This window comes from Cydia fagiglandana, chromosome 16 (genome assembly GCF_963556715.1).
Source record: "Cydia fagiglandana chromosome 16, ilCydFagi1.1, whole genome shotgun sequence".
NCBI lineage: Eukaryota > Metazoa > Arthropoda > Insecta > Lepidoptera > Tortricidae > Cydia > Cydia fagiglandana.
The window spans coordinates 10,132,970-10,152,847 of NC_085947.1; the positions used below are offsets into that span (position 1 = coordinate 10,132,970).

Below are 19,878 nucleotides of genomic sequence, written 5' to 3' on the forward strand. Positions count from 1 at the left end.
TAAGTGAATTAAGTGATAACAATATTTGGTCCGTGCATAGAAGCACGTGCCTTTGAGATTAGTGCATGGGTAGTTTAAAATAAACTTAATCTGTGCATAGGAGCACTTACGATCAAGGTGGTTCGAATCCTCAAGGTTCACAAGGCAGACATAAGGGTGTAAAATAAATCATTCATAAACGCCCCGTTAGGTCAGTTTTGTACATTTTTATTTCCAACATGCTTGTGCAGCACATGACAATTTTCCTATACCATGCCAGTCAGGGATATAATAATTAAATAGGTACCTAACCTTGGTTATGTCGTGTACCTACATAGGTAGGTACTCGTAAAAATGTTAACTGAAAGACTAGTGCTCTCGAGGCAAATATAATTTATATTAATTTCTAGTCTGTCATAGCAGGCATAGACTTCAAAGGTTTTTAGATATTCATAGGGCCGCTAAACGGAACCCTTTGTACACCTTGAGCAGGCTGTTTGTGCTCTTGTAATTTATTTTCACACCATCAGTGATATTAAACATAGCTTATTTCAGAATTGAACCGTAAGCTATGTTGTGTCGTGAGCTTAAGTGAGCCTGATTTAATTAGAGTCCACAGATTATCTGGACCTTGGAGGATTGACCACACCTTATTCTAAATATCAATATTCTGTCTGGGCTTATGGTCGAATTTAGGTGACTAAATCTCTTAGCCAACTATTATCTATGCCACCAACGTTATGAGGCTTAGCGTCTCTAGACCACAATTTTATATTAGGGTGCAAAGATTTTTTCATCTTTAAAATAAAAATGAGTCGAGATAGGCCTGGAATCTTAGGTTATTTCATATCTATTATATTATAATTTTAGAAATGTTAATTATTCCAATTTTGAGTTTAGCCAATAGGGTGTCCGGGACCCTTAAAATAGATTGGTAAACAAAAATGAAACCTCGAATAACGAAGCCTATTTCGACTGATTTTTACCCAGAACATTATTTTGTTAGAACCCTTTTCACTTGTCCTTTGTCCAAAAGGAGGTATTTACATATTCATCTTTGTTATATTTTTATGATTGTGGCCTACTCGCTCGCCTGTGTTATGACCATATCATTTAATTTCTGACATGCCTTGCGCAGGCTTATATAGGTTGTAATATCATCATCAGTAACTTGACATCAGTTTGTGAATGAATCAAAGATTCTTTGGCACACCTTACGCAGGTGGAAACATGGCAGCCTTGCGCAGGCTTAAATAGGTACACAACATATTGGTATCATCCAAATAACTTGACGTTAGTTTGTGACTGAATAAAAGATTCTCTTAGGCACACCTTACGCAGGTGGAACCATAGTCCATAACAGACATAGCTTAAGAATATCATTCAAATGAAGTTTATGTTTATGGGTAATATTCCCTTAGTTGCGAGTTCTTCGCTCGACAAGGGGAAAGGATTTACTTTAATAGGCACTTTTAGAAAGTGTCATTCACGGTGACGAGATTTGCCATGACTAAACTTTAACTCTACAGTTAGCGAATATAATTTGAAATTATGAAGCAAACCATGCGTCTTCGTCAATGAATCAATCTAAACATTCCCATATTGTTAATGCCCTTTCAAGTCACAGGCTTCCGATTTTATTTAAAACGTTTACAAGTGTAGGTACTATTTATGTAGGTAGGTAGGTAGGCTTAAAGAACCGTCTTGTATGTACCTATAGTTACATATAGAATGAATAATCAAGTTATTCAAATCCAAAATAATACAAGCACATATAGCAACTACATGCAAGAGTTCTTTTAAGCTGTTAGTACCTGTTATTTATTTAAAGAGATACCTATCTACCTACATTTTAACCATTTTTTTTTTTTTTTTTCAAAATCTAAGATCTAGTTGGAGAGATGTAAATTGATAAGGAGTGAAATACTTAAGGATTTCCATGTCATTCTTGCGCAGAGCCATGCTAATATATCTCTTTATCTAGTCAGACTTAAGTTTACGTACTGCCGAAGTATACTCACTTTCCACAAAAATAAATGCAATTCTTGCGATGTAGGTTTGTTCGTTACCTTGTGTCCCTCAGAGCGGAAATAGAAGCCCCGCGAAGCGGGGCTTCGTCGACTCCTAAGCGGGTACACGTTATTTATCAGCAAGTTTATTACCAAAAATGCAATATTATATTTAACCCGGAACGGGATAAACCGACAAGTTGCTGATAGATACTTGGACAGATAAACCCTACACGTCTATAAGCTTCTACCTTAATACGTAGGTTCTACGTAACACGTATTAACTATCCGATCCTTTCGTATTCGAAAACACAAATCACTTGAAAACTGAAGGGTATGCCTCCACACATCACCATTTAAGTGTTATACCTAATTTCAACAGTTATTATAGACACACAAAGATTTAAAGTAATAAGTAATAAGACTCTGAAGAGACTTAATGTAGGTATAATATTAATTAAATTCTAATGGTGACAAGTGCACGCTTTACCAGCTCGATGTGTTTTCTACCATTATGTGTTTTAGTATTTTCATTAGCATAGCCACGGTGCGCGCAGGCAGCCTTTGAAAACTTACACATTACTATTCCGGATCGTTTTTATTTGCTAGATAGTTTAACGGACACTAAATTTAATTATTTATTTCGAACGGCAAAAGCCGTTAGAAACTGTTTTTCAATATAGTCAGCTAAACTGGGGTACAATTCAAAAACTCACCAGCAGTTTAGCTTCACGACCTTCCAGATGGAAAAACAGCAAGCCAATGAGTTGGAAATTTGTTTTTGCGACAACCGCCAAAAAGCAAACTGCTGTGTGGTGGGAGTGTGGGAGAGAGAGGGACGTATATGCTAGAAAAGGACAATACGACCGACAACAGGGTTGCCATTCTCAATATTATTATTAGGTTCCGAATAGCGGTACAGTTGTTTAATGACAATGACGACTTTTGCACACCACCACCATTTAAATCAAGGCCTCTGAGTCTCTCACAGAGTTCTAATGACAGCGAAAAAACAATTATATACACCCCATCGCCGAAAAAATCCTTGCAGACACCCAAGAAAACACCCAAGAGTACTCCAAACCTTGGTTCAACTTCCAAATCTCAGACTCCAAGTGCCAAAGATAGATTTTTCTCTCCAACAAAAAATCGAAGTGTTAAAAAAAGGACGCCTATTAAGAGCAAAAGAAATTTGAACAGCTTGCTTGGAAATGGAGATTGTTTAGAAAAGTCTGTGGAACAAGTTTGCTTTGAATATGCATGTGAAGGCATGGATGATAAGAGTAAGATTATTTGTATACCTAATGTCATTTGAGTCGTTTTTAGTAATTGAGGAATGTTTATTATTGATTGTAACTTTTGAACTTATTAATCTAAAGAAATTAATCTAAATGTCAACAATATTGTCAAGTGACAAGCAAAGGTCACTAAGTACCAAAAAATTAAAGTAACAATGCACTTTATTACACTTGTAACATGGTTTATTGTTCAATAATTTCAATGGTGTTAGTTAATGACTTTTGCTTGTCACCTGACGATATGTTCAATCATGTCATCATCAATAGTTGCTAAGTGGACGAGGAGTTCAAAATGATCTTAATGCGACTTTATTGTTAAGAGAATAAGATAAGAAAATGTCAAGGTAATTTTGAACACCTCGCCCGCTTAGCAACTTCTGCTGCTGACTGTACCTATACTTGACTCTCTACTGACTCCGTACCTGTGTGATTAATGTTTGTTAGCCTCCATATTTTTTTATTTTATTCATATTCTTTGTATATTTTTCAGCTGTATTCTTATTACAAATAATTAACAAATACCTAAATGATAGCACACTAAAGCCACTCCTAAACAGCAGAGCTCAACAATTGCTACAAAGTAGCCAGTCAGTGGTAAAGCCGGGTATGAAGCTAGTCTGCAGACTATTCTGGCGCAAAGACCAGTGGTTCCGGAGGAAACAGATCATGGAGATTGTCAGCGAGGATAAGGAACCCTTGGATGATTCCAGTCTGGATGCAATGATTCTTTCATTGACTCAAAGAGCTTGGTTGAAAGAGAGTAAGTTTCTATACATGTGTTTATTTAGATAAGTAATTGTTAAAAAAATCAAGTACTATTGTTTAAGCATGGTCATATTGGTCATGGAACTAAGTTTCAGTACTATTTCATAGTGACAATAGTAAGGAGATCCCTAGCAACTTTTATATTTATTTAATTATGATTATCACTGCAACAGGGTATAATATGGTACTGAAATTAAATTCTTTGACTGTACTATTCTTTAGTAACATCTCTAATTTATATATAAAGTATTATATGAGAGCAAATACATAAGAGCTGGTATTGACACAAATAAAGAAATTAATATGTACAGAGTTCTAGTCTGCTAATACTCTTAGCACCACTTGCACCATCCCACTAACCCGGGGTTAACTGTAGTTCCCAGTACCATTTGACACTGGGTTAAAGGTTTAACTGCTTAACTTAGTGGCTTAGTGGGATGGCGCAAGTGGCACTTAGCTGTCCATGAACAAAATTCTCAAATAAATAAATACTGTTTTCAGGTAGCAACCACATGACTTTCAAAGAACTGTCATTACTCTTGAAAGCTGAGGAACTGAAGTTAATTTGCAAGGACTTGAAGCTGAAAGGAGGCACAAAGCAAGAGGCAATTGATTCATTGTGGAGTTACAGCCGGCGCACATCTAGTATTTGTAGCTACTTCTCCAACGGCAAGGGTAGCGATAACAGTGCAAGAGTTTTAACAATGTAAATACTTATTTATTTATTTCAATCTTTATTGCACAATACATGAAGGTACAAATGGCGGATTTAATGCCCTAAGGCCACCAGTCAAGTAATGGATGGGTTAAACCAGAAAGATTAAGTAGGTGGCTATGTGCAGTGTTAATTGAAATTATAGTTGATTAGAAAATGTCAACATGCACTTATTGCATACAAGTCCATTTACAACATTGGGAACAAGTCAAATTATTTTATCTAATATTTACTGAAAGGGTTTTGTCTCTAGATAACAAAGGTAAAAGATGTTATCATGTCTAAAGTTTCCTTAGTCTGAGTTTCATAATTTCAAAATACCTATCTATATGAATTTTTGTTTTAAATAATGAGGATGTATTTAACGCATTCACTGCCAGGAGGCGTGGCCTAGGAACAAATTTGTATGACGTGCGAATTCGTATGAATTTGTATGCGTCAGGGGCAGTGAATGTGTTAAAAAAAGTGCATATTTTCACTGCAGTGGGCTACTCGTTTATAATCAGTTTTTAAATTACTCATTTCAATTGGTATAAATGGAACATTTATTAGATCATCTCGTCGGCTGACAAGCAAAAGTCACTAACTAACACCATTTAAATAACTAACACCATTAAAGTGCATTGTTACTTTAATTTTTTGATAGTACCTAGTGACCTTTGCTTGTCACCCGACGATATTGTCTTTTTTCTTTTCAGAATGCGAGAAAAAGCGGGCTCCTGTTATAAGTTGACAGAAGTTGCCATAAGGACACTTAACCAGCTCTATGTACTCATGTACCTCGGCATGGACTTTAGCCTCATACGGGAAAAGAGATTTGAACTGGCCCTGATCCACGATAACATTGGCAGAGAGCCGTATCCTGTCGACCACGATATGGAACTTGACAATGCCAGCGTAGTTTTTGAAAGCAATGATGAATTTGAAAGGTGTGTATACAAAATTTTCGCAAAAAACAAAACAATACATATTTTGCATCTGCATTAAATTCAAAACATGCTTTTGTGTCCAATACATAAGTTTGGGTATATATAGAAATGGAAAGGACTCGGGTCTGGGTAAGAGATTATCTCGACAAGTCACAATGAGTGGCAACGAGAGGCCTACTGTATCTCATTCCAACGCATGGCCAGTAGCCGCTCGTGGCTGCCCTGGTCCTGGATCCTGGCATGTATGGCGAATTGGCGACTCAAGAAATAGGTTGCCAACTCTTTAAAAATCAATCGCAAGATGCCTCAATTTTTATTCCCAGTGGTGTTTTGTGTTTGCTATTCAAACATAATCCATAATCCTTTTCGTTTTAGATACATGACTGCACACAATGTGTATGAGGATTTTCTAGCTGAAACATGCTCTGATGAAAAGGCTGCCCTAGTCAAACAAGTTTATCAGGTCTACAAAGCAATAGACGACGAAGAAATGTTACGGTACGTTTATTCTTAGGTTATCAACCAAAATTCATCTCAAAATTGTGCACTTCTAAACTATTATTACTTTCGAACAATACATACGTCATATTAGTAAGCGTTGGACTGAAATGGTCTTCTTTTTTCCTCTGTTAGTGTAAATCTCTGTAATATTTTCAGCTACTGTTATGGGACCAAAGTTTCCTAACTTTAAATATATCTATTTTCTTAAATTTCAGTTACAAAGCCCTACCAAGCTGGCTTCGGCGGTTTACACCAGCTAATCTCTACATTAGAATTCTAGACTCGGGCATACAAGATTTGAAGAAAACGAAAACTGTCGAGTCTTTTGAACTCGCAATAGAAATTCTGAGCCGCTTGATAGGGCAGACTGCTTTCCGACAGCATAAGAAGGCGGGCTGGTACGCGGAGAAGGCGTTGATACTTCATGGCTTACTTGGGAGGTGTGATGAGGTAGACCTTTATTTTATACATGTATCAAAGGATTTTTTTTGCCACAGACAACTAATAAATATAATATAGGTACAATATGATTAACAGCCACATTAGAAAATAGCAAATATTCGGCGAGCGGGGCTCCCCTGCAATTCCTCGGAGTTCGTCTGCAGAATGCAGATGCAGAGTTTAAGTTACGAATGTTGCAAAAATTTGATCACATGATTTCTGTTGCTACGAATTATTGTTCGACTTTGCTTGTTGTCTGCGGTATTGTATGAAGTCGTTTTAACCCAGCATGAAGTCTACTTGAATTTGGAGGTGGATCTGTATGTATCCGCGTAGTTGCACTGTTAGTCAGTGACCGTCTTAAGTTCGCAGTATGTGTAAAATTGTACCCTAATATTTGTTTCATTATAGGCAGCTGAAGTTCTAATAGAAGGCTTCAAATCAAATTTAACCGACGAGGAAAAAGACATAATGCGCAATCGAGCCGTCAGGATAGCACGGCAGAAGTCTGTAAAGGTTAGCGAGCACTTGAAGAAAGAGCTGTTAGAACACGCCAGTAAAGAAGCTATACTTGAGAAGAATATTGACGCGGTACACATATACAAACAACCTATGGAGTTAGTTCATATCAGATTCTTTGACTTTCTAAGTGCCCGAGGTTAACCGGTTAAACCTAGTTACCATGGTTACCAGTAAAATTTGACTGAGTTAACTGCTTAATGGGTTAACCCTGGGTTAGTGGGGTGGTGCAACACTAACTTATTTTAAGATGTCCAAACTCTAACCCCCTTATTCATAAAACTTAGCAAGCCTTTGTTCAATTTCTCTAAAACACAAATGTCAAAATGACATATAAGGACAAACTATTAGGGTTCATTTAGACCAGCGGTCGGCAACCTTTTAGCAGAGAGTGAGAAGAGAGAAGAAACGGAGGTGACGCGGGCCGTACTTTGTTAATATTTATGGCTTTATGAGACATTGTCGTTTGTCACTATTACATACAAAATAGCCAAGGCGGCACTCAGGCCGCAAGTGACAGTTTCACGAGCCGCATGCGGCCCGCGGGCCGCTGGTTGCCGACCGCCGATTTAGACTATGTGAGAACTTGCATGCGAGTTTCATTACATTGCGGTTTTTTGATTGGTTGGTTGAATTGGACGTAATCAACAGTCCGCCATGCGTCTAAATCAGCCCTTAAATATCAAGGACGGGTGGTATTTCACTTGTCCAAGATCTTTGTCCAATGTGTATTTGCGTCTCACATTTTGCCAATAACTCGTTGTTACTTTGTACTGAAAAGTTTTCATTCAATAAATTATTATAGAACTCTTAGTACGAGCTAGAATATGAATTGTGAAGCCACAATGTTTGGATTTTAATGTGTGATTAAAATGCAACTCCGGAGTCGGGAGTGTTTTACTAGTCAAAGGAATATGAACCTTATATACAGTAGGGTGGTTCACGTTTGTATGGGAAAAATTCAAACTCCAGCTAGAAAAAGCGGCACCCTCTCATTTTATTACACGTGTTCTGTTGACTAAATATGCCAAGTTTGTAATCTTATCTCAACTACAAGGGGATGCTCAAACACTTTGAAATTTTTCAAAGTTGTATGAAATACAAAAGAAACAAGTTATTATTTTTTTCAGTTTTATGTAAGTAGTAGTTTTCACATTATTTGAAAGTGTGATTTAAAAGTTATTTGATGAAAAACTATTTTTATTTCTATTTTTTATGATTTTTTAGGTGAAATTCTAAAAATCTTACTTTTCGAAAAATTATAAAAAATAGAAATAAAACTGTTTTTCTACTTAAAAACTTATACATCACATGTGCAAATAATGTGAAAACAGATACTTAAATAAAAATCTGAATAATAAATACTTCTGTTTTTTGGTTTTCATACAACATACAAAATTTTCAAAGTGGTTGAGCACCCCCTTGTAGTTGAGATAAAATTACGAAACTTGGTGTATTTTATCAGCATAATAAGTGTAACAAAATAAGGGGATGGCCCGTCGGAAAATAAAAAAAAATGTTTTTTGAACCACCCTAATATACAGTAGTTACATTGCATATTTAAATGGCAGTGACAATGGTTGCGACCAGTCGCGACTGCGTGGCGTGCGGGCGGCGCTGCCACTTGCATATGAATTTTAGATACCTTTATAGAAGGCTCAAATTCCTTTGACAAACAGTATGTCCTATCTTTCGCCTTTGTAATAAGCATTTTTTCCTAAGTAACAAGGTATAATGTGTTCACTTTGTTTTACAGGAACACTTCAAAAGGCAAAGCAAGGTTTGAAACGAAAACTTCAGACGGCAGGGTTATCCAAAGCGTAGAAGAGTACTGTATTACTCATTGCATCAGTACTGGAGAATTTACTCATGGTAACTAACATTTCAATAAAAAAAAATCATTTTTGACAGAAGCTTTTATCGCTGACTGTATTTCTATTTCAACAGACACCTAATACTCATCGAGAGTATCGAGACAATTGTAACAAACCCAAACACGATTAGGTTGCGTCATTTTATCACAGAGTTCCTAAGGTCAGCTCCTGTGTCCATCAGCAGACCAGCTCGATGGTACTGCACTGTCTCCCAACGTACACATATATGTGGAAGTTTCAGCACAATCTAAATAAGTGGGTCTAATTTAGCTTGTAAGATTTGATCTGAACATACATTCATACAAACTTTGCAAGTTAATAATATTTGCTGGGTTACTACCCCGCCATTAAGGACTGTATCGTTTATTATAAATACAACTTTACTTACCCGTTTTTTCTGGTATTATATTTTTATTAAAAAATTACACATATAGTTTAATTAGTGCTTTAATAATAAGTAACATTTCGTCCTGGGAGATCACGTAAAGCATATGGTTTGGACAATATTTACCCAATCCTCCCGAGTAACTACAACGATTTTGGACAAATACTACAAGAAAATTTACGGTTTGCGAACAAGACGAGATATTACACAAAAAAAATCGTACTATGTAAACAGCAATTACATATGATTCGTAAAGCGAAACATCTGGGCATAGTCTAATCATTTCTTTTAGTTGGAAAAAAAGTTTTGGATCTGTGCTTGGTGGCCTTTTAGAGAATATGGCATGTTACTTACGACAACCCCGACTTTGGTATACAATATAACCATCATGGAGCGTTTCTATCGACCTGTTCTAGCCATGGTTCAACGCCATGAATGTCCGTTAGGCTTTGGATTTCGGTAGATTCTTTTAGCTGTTTCCCTCATTTCGCTGGCGTCAGAAATTGACGGGCATCCAAAATGTTGCATAAAAAGTCGTTTTCATGTAAAGATAAAAAATCACCACATTTATTCTGTGGATGTTCAATTGAGCAATCATGAAAAGGACACTTAGATGGCATATTTTGGCAGCATATTAACCTTTTGTTTCTTTAAATCGTACCAAGGAATCGGTGAAATAGTCTCAAATTAAGCTCGATAGGCTTGTCCAAATTACAATTGCTAGACGGTATTAAAATCATCATAAAGTCCCTAAAATAAAATAAATGTAAAACCTTCTTATATCAGATATGGCTTAAAAATACCCCCAGAGTATACCTTAAGAACATAGTAATACAAAATAATACACACGTCAACAGTTAGACCAGGTTTTATTTGTATTTATAATAAACGATACAGTCCTCAAAAACGGGGGTTTAGCTGGATTATTATACATGTCTATTACTGTTTTTTTTGTAACAGGCGAGCACTGGGAAGGCCGTATCGTGACAACGATGTTCTTCCTCCTGTTCTGGGACATCATCTACTCGAAGCCGCGCGGCGTCACCGGCGTCTTCCTCACGCACTTCCAAGCGTACCCGCTGGACCTGTACTCGGACAGTTTCTACACCAACCGACAGGTGCTATTCACACAACAACAACACACTATTACATCAACAACAACACACTATTACATCAACAACAACACACTATTACAACAACACCACACTATAACAACAACAACAACAACAACAACGTACAATTACAACAACAACACACTATTACAACAACAACCTATTATTACAACAACAACATGTACTGTTGACGGCCTGCTTGGGTTCGGCTAGCCCTGAAAATGTCTGAACTTTTTCAACACAAGCAAAGCACGCGTTTTCAGAAACTCTCTCTTCTAAGTCGTGCACTCTTCACAAAGTGGTCGTAATCGAGTGGTGGTGGTTTTCAGAAACAAATACTTAAAATCTTAGCTGAGACATCTTGATGTCATTGTATAGTTCGTCTTAATGTTACATAGTTGTTATGCGTTAAATTTACTATATTTATCTATAGTGTATAGCTCTCAGTGAGAGCGAGTTAGGAGGCAGGTTGTACTCACTTCTGTAGTTTCTTCAATAAAGTAAATATAAATAAATAATAATCCGACAGGTGCTCATCGACGACAGACTGCGGCTCATTGAGAGTTCTACCGAGGAGGAGGTGCTGGGGATGATGGAGAATACTTGGCGAGATAGGCGTGAAGGTATGTTTAAAAAGGTTTTAACCCTTTGACTGCCAAGGACGTCAATTGACGCGCGCGGCTACAGCGCGCCGCTCACGATAGCGTTCAAAAGGTTAAAATAAATATCTGGGTGACCGAGCTTTGCTCGGAAAACGTATAAAAATTATAAAAACTAGTAGAGATAAGACCTAGCTAGATGGATTTATCGCGCCCGAAAACCCCCATATATAATTTCATCGAAATCGTTAGAGCCGTTTACGAGATCCCCGAAATATATAAATAAGTATACAAGAATTGGTCGTTTAAAGGTATAAGATAAGATTATGAAATGCATCGCTTCTATCAAAGAAAACTGGATTAAAGTAATTTGTACAACGCCATCTAATTTTAAACATTTTGACATACTTATAGTTCGTTTTTTAGCATTAGAAAGAAGGTAAGCGATCTTGACATGCCTTTTAATTGAAAAACGCTTTTTAAAAATCAGTAAAGTAGAATCCGTTTATTATGACTCCGCTTATACTGACCAACCGCTTACTATGACGTAATTACTGTGCGATGTTTGGTTTTCATATAAAACTCTTTGTGACAAATTCGGATAAGATGACTTCGCTTATAGTGACAAACCGCTTACCGCTTACCTAAAAATCCTATTTCCATGAAATTATGTCCGGTTATACTGACACCTTCGCTGGTTTTCGTGGCCGTCACCACGTCTTTCCCTGCGAGGACGTTTGGTGCGTTCGTGGCGTGTAAGGTATTTTAGTTTTGATTCTCAGTGACAAGTTGATATTTGTTACAAATTTAATAAAACTCATCTCTCACAAAGGAATTTGAGATTCATTTGGAAAACATAACAAAAATAAGAAGTTGTACAACTATGCTTTATATGACATCCGCTTAGTATGACGTGTTTGTCAGTTCCCTTCGATGTCATTATAAGCGGATTCCACTGTATTACTTATGAAAGCAGAAGAATACAAATGATCGTATTAGATTCATAATTGTTACATATTTGCCGTAACTTATTTTTAAAAAGTTTTTTTCATTTAAAAGACACATCATGATTGTTTACCTTTTTTTCTAACGCTAAAAAAACGAACAATAGATCACTGAATCTGTTTATGTTGTCGCAGGCGAGATTTCGGGCATCAACCGCGCAATAGGCTGGGACAACATCAGCGCGGTGGCGGCGTGCCTCGGGCCGCGCGCGCTAGCGGCGCTGGCGGCGCGCCTGGCGAGACACTACCGCTACGCGCACTGCGGCTTCCCCGACGTTACGCTATGGAACGTGCACACCAAACAGGTTGGGATACTTATATGACCAAAGTTTGCTACCTCGGTGGTTAATAGTTAAATTCAGACGTAATAAGCAGAGAAGGGTGAATGCCTTAAGGCATTAAGTCCGCCATTTGTACTCTCTTGTATTGTGTATTAAGTGCCACCTCACACTAGCGTCTTTTGAGCGTCGCGTTGAAATGACGTCACGGCGCTGTTGCATCAACATTGCGTCGAGTAGCACCCATAGAATTGACTAGACGCCGACGCTCGGGAGACGCTAGTGTGGGGTGGACATTAAGGTTCAATAAATAAATAATACGACTGTGTAGACGAGATACATTTAGGTATCACGTCGCGGCTGCACGATCCACGTCTCGTTTATAGTGCTTGTAAACGTGTGTGAGTGCCGCTCAACCCACACACACAGCCGCAAACGCCTGCAATTATAGTTAACAAGCCTTAGTTAGCTTTACACATTTTCATAGCTATCGCCTGTATCGGTCTTGACCAAGTTTCATGAAAATCAGGTCTAAATATAACGTAATAAATAGGCTTAATAATTAGGCTTGAGAAGAGGTAGGCTGCATGTGAGGTGCGTGGAACTATCAAATAACTAAGAAAGCGTCTCATTCTCGCCAGTCCTCCTCCTCCAATAAAGTAATTTAAATCACTACACCTTATAAAACAAAGCCCCCCGCCGCGTCTGTCTGCTTGTGTGTTTGTTTGTATGTTCGCGATAAACTCAAAAACTACTGAACACCATAATCTCATGCGGTTTTCACCTATCAATAAAGTGATTCTTGAGGAAGGTTTAGGTGTATAATTTGTTAGCACGTGCGAAGCCAGTTATTTTGAATGAGCATTGAAATTTCCCAGATCAAGTTCGTAGAAGTAAAGAGCGACTCTGACCACCCGTCGATGAAGCAGATCCAGTGGATGAACTACCTACGAGAGCATGGCATCGACACCGGCTTCTGTTACGTCGGCGCCAACACCACCCGGCAACGCGCCAGGGCGGGGAAGAAATCACCTTAAACACGGGAATTATAGGACTACTAAGAACTCAGGCGATTAGTTTTGGTCTATCCTCGTAAGTCCCCGTGTACTTGTACAAGTACAAATTAAATTCGAGTTTTAAACTCATATAGAAAGAAAAGACAGTTCCAAATTCAAAAGCGCCGAAATTGCCCTGGGTCTTACGAGGCAATTGCGGTGTGGTTGAAGGTTTTGCGCCAGACTGATATACTAGGTAGAAATTAAATATGTACTCGAATCATCTAAAAAATTAAAGCGCGATTATCTTAACAACCGTCTGAGTTAAGTGTTAAACTGTGCGTAATTAGACTTAAGTACAATTATTTACAAACTTTTGAAATTATAAATTGTAAAGAGACTAGTCTCTATCGGGTGACATTTTTTGCCGTGCCACATCTAGATATATAAGCGGCAGGTATGCGTTAGAAAACTCTCTTATGTACCAGATGAAACTTGTTATTGTTGTGTTGGTTACATCCACTGTCGAATTTGTTATATTATTTTTGATCTCCACTTGGTATTGATTACTTATAATAGTTATAATACTAAATGGTTGCTGTCTTTGGTTCTGATAACACATTGTAACCGTGAAAGCTTTTACTATAAAATAAGTTGTATTTTGGGATCTTTGTATATCGATGACAAATCGATGAGAAACCCGGTCAACTTTATAATGATATGATACTCAACCTACTTCGATAATAAGAGCCATAAACACCAAATCATTATTTATCAATTACTGCATTTACATGGACATACCCTATGGTAACCCATAACTATACCTACTAATGTCATCCCTCTTCCAATGTTCATCCTTTGACTTTTTGCTTTAGAAGAGTGTAGCTTATATTTTCGTAAAATGAACGGAATGTTAAAGAGATAATGGCAGTTCTTGCATGCGCAATAATAGATTAATACTAATATTAGTTTATACAGGTTTTAACTGGTTCTATTGACTGGACAATCAATGTTATTGTAGGATGCATAACAAATTCTTATTTTATTATTAAATAACACGTAAAGGACACGTGAAATTTTGTGAATTGTGATACCAAATAAATAATTTTATTTTTATAAATTGTTGTATTATTTTGTACAATCAAAGCAGTGTTTTCGATACTCATATTTTTAGGATTTGTGTTCGAGCCAACTAGAATGATTCTGCAACTCTGCACTCTTTCTGCACTACATAATATTATTGTGCAAACTTCAAATATCATAAACAAGGTGATAGTAATCCTACCTCTTTATTGCATTGCAGAGTTCATGCAGCAAGTCAAGCTGACACATGTCAGTTGTCAGAGTTATAGTTTTTTCTTATCAGTCTTAATTCCAGCTCACACTGGAATCAAATATATAGCACAAAGTAAACATTTACCGCTTTATCGGATGTTCTGTTGGATGTATTCCCTGTACGTACCGCTGATGACCATGGCCGCGGTGTCGGGGCTTTCCGTGGTGTACTTATATTGCAAGAATCACACCGGCAGGAGAAAAGGGTACATGGACGTCAACGAAAAACCGGCCACTTAGTGCTCAAATTGTCCAACTTATTAACGGGGCATTTCTACATCCATACAATACCTTTCAAGAGCAAAATTGGGCTACATTAAGGAATGTAAACGAGGAACTATAATATTGTAAAACCTTTTTATGTCAACCTTAAACCTCTTAAAGAATAATGGGTACGGTAGTGCCCTGTAGTCACTAGATGTATCAGTGCGAACGACGTATACTCTAAAAGTTCAGATGTTTTTTTAGCACTGTTTAATACAGATATTTTTAGTTGTCAATTGTCCACTATTTTTGTACTAAATTTACTTTATACGACGGTTTAATGTTTTACATCCAGTTTTATAAAATAAAACAACTTCGTTATTGTAACAGATTATTATGTATTAAAATATATTCTACTAAAAATTCATAACATAGTATGTACATTTTCAACAATACACCTCAATAGGATAATAAGGCACCTATTTTATATAACAACTACGATTCAAACCCAACATTTCGTACTAAATCTCTAATACGTACATAACTTTCACCGCATATGGCAAAACTTCTCCAACCACTTAAAGGAAACTATTATTGAGCACTTCATAGCAATGGTATAAATCGACTACAAAATTATAATAAAGGAAGCGCATTAAAATACTAAAACTTATTGTGTAGATACAGTCCACAGTAAATCACACGTTTCACATTTAATATTTTATAAAAAATGCCTACAAAACAACTCGTTTGACTCAAAATGAATAGAAACGTACATAGCTTTCTTCTCGTATAACGAATAATCAATGGAACCATCACCTAAGCTTACTATTGGTAACTAATATTCAAGAAATCAGCATATAGTGAAAAATAAAGAAACAAAATCTATATTTACATAATTATTATCTCTGAACGTTCATAATTGTAATACCTAAGTCGCTTTCGTTCGATTGATCGATATGTTTGTTCATTTCACGACACTGTCTTCTCCGAGTCACACAGCCGAGTTATAGATAATTGCACTTTTGGAGTATCCATACTTACGACTAAACTATGTATAAATAAAAACTCTTATATTGGGCGAAATGGTCATATCATATACCTACACCTAAGTGTATAAATCTACAAAATACAGGCACCACATAATTAAAACTAACAGACTAACGGGTTTGGATCACCCTAACAAACGTTCATTGTAACATTTAAAACAGTCGAAAATATCTTTGCGATATACATCGCAATTAAAATACAATAATAATATACACACATTTACAACCGTACTTATCGCGAATTTATTTTGTTACCTTTATTAAGCGATGTTTCGATGGTTTCGATGTCCCAGCAAAATGTCAAAACAGAGATTTGTGTAGTAGTTATCCGAGGGGTTGTGCACAAATCACGCGAGGTGTTTTCGGCTACTTTTTGACCCCCCTTCCCCCTGGTGATATTTGGTGAGGTTTTTCGCTACCCCCCTCCCCCCACACAACCTCACGTGTATTTTATTTTTATTTTTTCAGTCGACCTAATTTTAAGAAAAATTGAATTGTACATATATAGAAAATCTTGTTTATTTTTCTATTTTCTTTAAATAGACTCGCTATTTTGAAGATTTATGTTTAACGAAACCGAGAAAAAGTATCTACTCATTTGGTAGGTGTTTTTTTCATAGTTTCGTTCACTGTAGAAAAATACACGTGAGGTTTCCTTATAACCCCCCTCCCCCAACGTGATCTATCTTGATTTTTTCGTGACCCCCCCACCCCCTATCGAACCTCGCGTGATTTGTGCACAAGCCCCGACCCGACGAAAAATGTATGAAAAAGTTTGGGGTAGACATCACATTTTCAAACCACTTACTACACATATGTTCGCGATAGACCCGGTTGTAAGTGTGATCTAATATATAAATAGTTCATAACTCTTTCATCTCAGACACATACAAGTCTGACTACCAGAAACGGGAGTCCTAACTATAGTTAGCTGCTTACACCGGAAGGCACATTGTTTTCGCGAGGCGTTTGTCTTATAACATGATTATGTCGCCATTCTTCATGATGCGGGATGAGTGCTCAGGGCTCCTGGTTCAAACAATAAACAACATATTATAGATACCGAAATAATAACATTAATAAAGTAATTCAAGCGCCTATTTATTTAGTCATCATAGATCGATATCGCCTATCAGCAGCATTGATATGAAATGCGATTTTCTTTCTCGATCTTGTTGTATTTAAAGGTGCATTGGCTACGTATATTTGATATGTTAATTAAGGAAACTATAGGTCTATTTACTGCTGCTCAATCTATTGAATAATGTTAATGAATGACTGTTTCTCAATAAAAAAAAGATAAACAAACATACGTGAAACTAACATGGATGAGATCTTTGACAGGTCTACTAATAAAGTAGTTCTCAGGCAAAATGTACTAAGTCTCAGATGGTAAACAATACCCGCGACTCTTACACGGTTAGACGGCTTTCCCGTATAGACGCCGTGTGAACGATTTTGAATTACACGAACGACCGATATTCGATTAAATCATTACGATGGCTTGGAATACTATATTATGAGGGGGGCGGGTAGGTAGTGGTGGTTGTTGCTCACATGTTGGGCTCCTGCTTGAAGGGCGGCGGGAACATGGCGGCGTCGGGCAGCTGCGGCACCAGCGGCGGCGAGCCCGCCGTCTGCGCCTGCGCGGGTGGAGGGGACGCGCCCGGCGCCTCCGCGGTCGGCTCGGCGCATGCGCCTGCAAACGAACGGACTTTATTAGCCCACCGAACATAATACATTGTATTTATATAGGGGACTCCTCTTCCTCCTATACCGGAACACGGTAAGTGAACCGAAAACTTTACTCGAGATCTTCCTATAAATATCGTCGGCTCTCTCGCTTCCTCGACTCGAAATTATGAGATTCGTGCTCAAACTGTACATATACCGACACCCAAATACCGGCAACTTAGAGGATACATATAACCAAACGGAGTAACCATTAACAGGCGTTCCCCTCTGTCGAAAATAGGCGGCCTATGGTCATACACATTGTATGGACTGCTGTTATTCTTAAGTTACGTATACATTTGACGTACCTTTCCCCCGCAAAAATCGACAGACTGTTTTGTATAGAAAATTACAGACAAGGCGTCTCCACTTCGTTATATCCTCCAAAACCGGCAAGCGTCAAACTGTCCTAATTCGTGCTAGAATTATAAATTATCTCACCTCCGAGCAGCATCTCCTGCAGCAAACTATCGATGTGTGCGACTCCAAACAGCTTCGCGAACTGTATCTGCTCGATCAGCTGCCACGTGATGCTCTGCAGCGGCGGCAGGTTCAGCAGCAGCTCTCCAAAATACCGGCAAGCGTCGAACTGTCCCAATTCTATCAATTATCTCACCTCCAAGAAGCATTTCCTGCAGCAAACTATCGATGTGTGCGACTCCAAACAGCTTCGCGAACTGTATCTGCTCAATCATCTGCCACCTGATGCTCTGCAGCGGCAGCAGGCTCAGCAGTAACTCTCCAAAATACCGGCAAGCGACGAACTGTCCTAATTCTAGCAATTATCTCACCTCCAAGAAGCATCTCCTGCAGCAAACTATCGATGTGTGCGACTCCGAACAGCTTCGCGAACTGTATCTGCTCAATCATCTGCCACCTGATGCTGTGCAGCGGCAGCAGGCTCGGCAGTAACTCTCCAAAATACCGGCAAGCGTGAACTGTCCTAATTCTGGCAATTATCTCACCTCCAAGAAGCATCTCCTGCAGCAAACTATCGATGTGTGCGACTCCAAACAACTTCGCGAACTGTATCTACTCGATCATCTGCCACCTGATGCTCTGCAGCGGCAGCAGGCTCAGCAGTAACTCTCCAAAATACCGACAAGCGTCGAACTGTTCTAATTCTAGCAATTATCTCACCTCCAAGAAGCATCTCCTGCAGCAAACTATCGATGTGTGCGACTCCAAACAGCTTCGCGAACTGTATCTGCTCGATCATCTGCCACGTGATGCTCTGCAGCGGCGGCAGGCTCAGCAGCAGCTCGCCGAAGCGGCCGCGGCCGTCGTACTGCCGGTCGCTGATGTAGTCCTCCAGGTTTATCTGCACTTGGTAGCGGAGCTGCTTGATCTTCTGCGGTTGTGATAGGCCTTTAGCGTCTGTGGATTATACATAAATATATTTTTATAATCTCTACCTTGATAATGCTTACAAAAACAAACAGTAAATAAAAATCAGTGTGACTTCAGTCAATAACAGAGGGTTTTGACCCCTATTATTTCGTTGGACATATTTATAAAAAAAGTGTTTTATTTTGATGGTATTTTGTTGGTCGTCTGTTAAAGATCCCTAACTAAGTACATACTAGCAAACCACCAGAAACAACATTCAAATTACAGACCCTTAGTCAAAAAAAATTAAGCGTTAAATCAGCTGTGATATTCTACTCGAAACTCATCTATTCTGATCCCTAACTAGTGCCAATTTCGTTTCTACAATGCTACTACGGGTGTGTGCCACGCTTGGGCCTATAAGGGAACATAATATGGGGTACTCACTAGGGTCGAAGAAGACGATGGCCTTGAGGCAGGCGAACTCTGTGTCGTCGATGTCGATCTCCCGCAGCGGTTTCACGATCTCGTCCATCACTCGCATCCCGATCATGCTGATGTCTATGTCCATACGCCCGTCTGAAAGAATACATTTTATGAGTACAATTAACCATTTTCCCGGCCGCGCGAATGAACAAGGTTTTCTCAAAAAATACAAATATATTTAAATTAATCCAGCTTTGATGATTCATTTTAAGACAAGTCACATTTTGCGAAAGTGTAATCAATTTGAACCTTAAATCGGAATGCTAAAGATGAAATTCTATCGGCGCGTATATTGTCGATAAATTGTACAATACCTAGAAAAGCGTTAAAGAGCATTTTCA

At 38.1% G+C, this 19,878-nt stretch overlaps 2 protein-coding genes across 3 annotated transcripts in view; one reads left to right on the forward strand and one right to left on the reverse strand.

The window, feature by feature from the left end:
• The window catches only part of LOC134672226 (uncharacterized), a 33,734-nt gene extending 19,228 nt beyond the window's left edge, over positions 1–14,506 (forward strand). Inside the window, exons 12-23 of the mRNA XM_063530127.1 lie at positions 2,911–3,271; positions 3,777–4,046; positions 4,553–4,757; positions 5,465–5,695; positions 6,071–6,193; positions 6,412–6,646; positions 7,049–7,254; positions 8,913–9,028; positions 10,376–10,533; positions 11,057–11,150; positions 12,266–12,435; positions 13,287–14,506. Of these exons, the coding sequence (XP_063386197.1) occupies positions 2,911–3,271; positions 3,777–4,046; positions 4,553–4,757; positions 5,465–5,695; positions 6,071–6,193; positions 6,412–6,646; positions 7,049–7,254; positions 8,913–9,028; positions 10,376–10,533; positions 11,057–11,150; positions 12,266–12,435; positions 13,287–13,445 (2,328 nt within the window). The 3' untranslated portion in view covers positions 13,446–14,506. The remainder of the gene's footprint in view (positions 1–2,910; positions 3,272–3,776; positions 4,047–4,552; positions 4,758–5,464; positions 5,696–6,070; positions 6,194–6,411; positions 6,647–7,048; positions 7,255–8,912; positions 9,029–10,375; positions 10,534–11,056; positions 11,151–12,265; positions 12,436–13,286) is intronic.
• Positions 14,507–16,713: 2,207 nt separating this feature from the next.
• LOC134671939 (transcription factor HNF-4 homolog) overlaps positions 16,714–19,878 on the reverse strand; it is a 30,411-nt gene continuing 27,246 nt past the window's right edge. Inside the window, exons 7-10 of one of the 2 annotated variants that reach the window (XM_063529813.1) lie at positions 19,499–19,630; positions 18,863–19,099; positions 17,546–17,687; positions 16,714–17,017 (exon numbers count right to left, since the gene is read on the reverse strand). In XM_063529813.1, the coding sequence (XP_063385883.1) occupies positions 16,963–17,017; positions 17,546–17,687; positions 18,863–19,099; positions 19,499–19,630 (566 nt within the window). In that variant the 3' untranslated portion in view covers positions 16,714–16,962. Of the gene's footprint in view, positions 17,018–17,545; positions 17,688–18,698; positions 19,100–19,498; positions 19,631–19,878 lie in introns of those variants that run through there. The other variant, XM_063529811.1, reaches the window with a different exon arrangement.